This window comes from Carlito syrichta, unplaced genomic scaffold (assembly GCF_000164805.1).
Source record: "Carlito syrichta isolate Samal-C Ts95f unplaced genomic scaffold, Tarsius_syrichta-2.0.1 Scaffold305795, whole genome shotgun sequence".
NCBI classification, from domain to species: Eukaryota; Metazoa; Chordata; class Mammalia; order Primates; family Tarsiidae; genus Carlito; species Carlito syrichta.
The window spans coordinates 132,887-137,148 of record NW_007249891.1 but is presented as its reverse complement, the minus strand read 5'-3'; the positions used below and the strand labels follow the sequence as shown (position 1 = coordinate 137,148).

Below are 4,262 nucleotides of genomic sequence, written 5' to 3'. Positions count from 1 at the left end.
TTTTTTTTTTTTTTTTTTTTTTAATGAATGTTTGGTTCCACTCCTGGAAATTTTGCAGGTTGATGTCAGGAATTTTAAACACTCCACAGATTGACTGTTTCCAGGAAATGTGGTGTGTAGGTATGTATGTATGCAGTTTTTGGGGAAGGGAACTAAATCTGTGTGGGAGTGGGAGAGAATGTGAAAAGGTGAACATAAAAACCACACAGAGAAATAATTGCCTATTAAAAACCAGCACTTTGGCTGGGCTGGGTGGCTCAGCCTGTAATCCTGCGGCTTTGGGAGGCTGAGGTGAGTGGATTGCCTGAGCCCGCGGGTTCGAGACCCGCCTGGGCAGCGAGACCTCATCTTTACAATAAATCAAAAAATCAGCCGGGCGTGGTAGCGCATGCCTGTAATTCCGGCTACTTGGAAGGATGAGGCGGAAGGATCGCCGGAGCCCACCAGGTGGAGGCTGCGGTGGCCGGGAGTGGCCACTGAACTCCAGTCTGGGCGACAGAGTGAGACTCCAACTCAAAAAATAAAACAACAAAAAAAACAAACCCAGAACTTCTTACTTAATGGCTCTGAGAGCGATAAAGACAACAACAAAAACAAAAAAACCAGCACTTCTGGAAACGCTAGATAAAATATGCAAATTTTGTGAACTGTTTTTGCAATCAAGAGGGATATACCCTGTGTTTATGTATGTGTAATATCAAAACCAAAAATGCTCCTGGACCACCACTGATATAAATCTTACACTGGGTGCTAAAGGTCTAATTGAGAGTGTTGGGATAAGACCGGCATGTCCCATTTCTGGCGACTTCACTTGATTATTTTAGGGCCCAGGGTGTGAGATGAATGTTGAGTTGAGAAATAATGATCCCAAATTGAATACACAGTGGCTTTCTGATGTCCTTGGTACCAGCAATGGCCAAGTAGGAACCTACTCTGTTCCCTAGAGAAGTGTAAAACGAAGGCAAATGGAGAAAGACTGACTGGTTTAAGGTCAGGGAGGAAATATCAGAATAGAACTTTGCTTTCCTGCGTCTCAGAGATGCATTTGTTATGGTGACACCATGTATAACCTTCAGAGAGTCAATTTCTCTTGCCTCCTCCAGATCCTGGCCCGACTCATTTGGGTGAAACATGATGACAGTTTTGAGAGTATGCAAACACCAGCTTGTAAATACAAATTTAATCTCAACTTTCAGGTTGTGGCTGAGGCATCCAGTGGCTATTCTGATTCCTAGTCAAGTCAGCAGTACTTGTCCACATACCTCTGAGAGCCTCAGTGTCTTACTGCTCCATCAAAACCTGTACACCCGGCAATGTTTTCAAAAAAAATCCTCAAGAACAAAAATGAAATTCTCCTTGAGATTTTATTTTTAAATGGCTTCATGACTGATTTCCTTTGGTTCTAGCCTGGCATTTGGAGTCAGAGACTGGTAACGCTAACAAGAATCATCAGAAAGTCAGGATTATGTCGAAATGAGATGGGCCAACTCAAATAGAAGACATGACACTTCCTAAGAAATGCTCAGAAACCCAGAGGTTGATTTGCCTAAACGGTCAATGCTGACAACAGGGTGAGTCCTGTTTCTGTGTCTCCATTGCCTTGCATGAAAACACTCAGTGCAGGTGGGAAGGGTAAATGCTCAGAACAAGATCAAGGCATCTTTCTCAAGCATCTTACTTCTCAACACGTAATTCAATTTGTAGAAATGGGCAAAGCTAAACTATTCACAGCTATACTATACGCTACATTTTCAAAGAATTTGGGGGGGATAGGTGGGAGACAAAAGAGAAAGAAGGCATTTTTCAGAGGAACTCTGGCACTGTTCATCCTGACTCATGGAAACACACATGTTCAGGTTGGTGAGGAGAAAGGCCTCAGGATATCAGAACTTGAGGAAATGTACATCCCTATTGGCTAATTTTTGCTATGGTTCCATTCAGTGTTATTATTACATAGTTTCCCACGGTAGATTTTCCTACATGGAGAGAATGGGCTTATCAGTGTTCACAAATATCCTGGTCTTTTCTGGCAAATATATTTTTCTAATTTAATATTGATATCAAATATTTATATATTTAATATTATATATTAAATGTTACATTAAATTATATTTACATTTTATATTAATATCTCCAATTAAATATTTTTCCAATAGATTGGATCTTCGGGTTTATACAGAGGTCTTATATGTTCGAAAAGCACTAATCAGGCCAGATGTGGTGGCTCAAGCCTGTAATCCCAGCGCTTTGGGAGGCCAAGGCAGAAAGATTGCTTGAGCCTAGGAGTTCAAGAGCAGCCTGGGGAAGACCTTGTCTCTACAAAAACTAAAAACATTAGTCAGGTGTGGTGGCATGTGCCTGTAGTCCCAGCTACTTGGGAGGCTGAGGCAGAAGGATTGCATGAGCCCAGGAGGTTGAATCTACAGTGAGCCCTGATTGTGCCACTACACTCCATCCTGGGTGACAGGGTGAGACCCTGACTCAACAAAACAAAACAAAAAAATAAAAAGCATGAATCAGCCTCCTTGAATCCATTCACTGTGGAAAATTTGGTCAAATTTCAGCTTTAATGTTGGATTCCCATTTCTCTACCAAGCTGCACTCCCACTAAGTCAATGCTATGCTGTGAGGCCCTGCCCATGGGGTGGGGGGTAGTTGTTCTCACACCTGCAGCAAATTTTGACTAAGTCTGTGGTGCTCACACATATGGGAGTTCACCCAAATGTGTTGCATATGAATGTATTCATCTGCTCAGGACTCTGCTGTGATTACCTTTTCCTGCAGACGTTCAATAATAGCAGCTAGATTAGCCTCACGGTTTTCCTTAATTTGTTCCATTTTCAGAATCAGTTTTTCCTCCGCCATCTTGCTGAAGTTGTTGTTCTCCTCCAAAGCCTTCTGAAGGACTTCTCGCTCGTGTTCCCTCTTCTCTGCCAATTGTTTCAGCACCTGGGCCTCCTGAGACTGGGGAAGAAAAACATGTCCATTTTATAATTACCCAACATAAACCCAGCAGAATAATGGTCCACCAATTGGAGGGAGTGTTCTTTTCAAATGAATAGTACTTTTAGCCTTGAGCACTGTTTTTAATTCTGTCCTCATCTGCATGGCTTAGAGTTTTCTATAGAATGTAGTTAGCTGGGAGATGTGGTTAGCTGAATTTTCAGCTGTGAATTTTTTGAACAGATTGACTTAGAAGAAGAAGCAGCATTTAACCCTCACTGAGGTTTTTTTTTTTCTTTAAATAAGTTGCTGCTAAGCATTTGTGCAACAGAGCAACAGAAAATGTTGTAATTAATCACTGGATAGGAACATTTCATTGAAGCCTGAGGAAAATGGTTGAGAACCGGAGAAAGTTCTGATCTTTTCCCATAGGCTGGGCCCTACAATGAGCTTTTCAACTTTTGTCAATCAAATAGTCAAATTAACTTTCTCTTTTTATTCCACCTCCAGCCCTTTTCCCCCATAAACCAAATTCTCCTTGGAGACCTGTGACCGGGAGAACAGTGCAAACTTAGTGTCCACTTAGCCGCAGACAGCAGAAAGGCCTTGTTCCAACTGCCTCTTGAACATTCTTGAAACCCTGTGGTTGCTCATTAATGACAGCAGAGATGTCAGAGCCAGATGCATCTCCTCTTCAGCTTCCCTCCCCACTGCAGGCACTATAATTCTCCCCCAGCATCAGGAGGCTGTATGGATCTGTACTGTGTATGTTAATAATCAATGGGTACTTTGTAAAAATGCAGATGACTGGTATCTACCTCCAGACATTCTGATTCCTAGGTTCTTTATTGAGGTCCAGGAATAAGTATCCCTAGTGATTCTAATGTAGTCCACAGTCTACCTTTTGCAAAACACACTGGCTTGAGCTTTGGTAGCAGGCCTGTGTTCAAGTCATAGTTTTGTTGGTGAGCTAGACAATGATGAACAACACTCATTGTTTTGGGGCAATTTCTTAGGATTGGCTGATGCTCTGAGCTGAACCTTCCTAGGAGTATTTATAAATGGGAATATCTAAACAATCAAAAAATATTCCTAAATGCCCTGTTAAATATTGATTACCACTGAAGGCATCAGACTATTTTAGTTGATGGTAGTAGTTGTGGGGTTTACTGGAGAGATCTTGATATATAAACAGTATGAGGCCTGAAAAGGGAAGAAGCTTCTCTTCAAATAAAATTCTACAAGAAGCTGGGCTCGGTGGCTCAGCCTGTAATCCCACGCCTTTGGGAGGCTGAGGTGAGTGGATTGCCTGAGCCCGC

General features: G+C 42.1%; 1 protein-coding gene across 1 annotated transcript in view; it reads right to left on the bottom strand.

Annotated features, from left to right (window-relative positions):
• The window catches only part of STMN2 (stathmin 2), a 68,302-nt gene that overhangs the window by 9,284 nt on the left and 54,756 nt on the right, over positions 1-4,262 (bottom strand). The window contains exon 4 of the mRNA XM_008062690.1: positions 2,773-2,964. Coding sequence (XP_008060881.1) covers positions 2,773-2,964 — 192 coding nt within the window. The remainder of the gene's footprint in view (positions 1-2,772; positions 2,965-4,262) is intronic.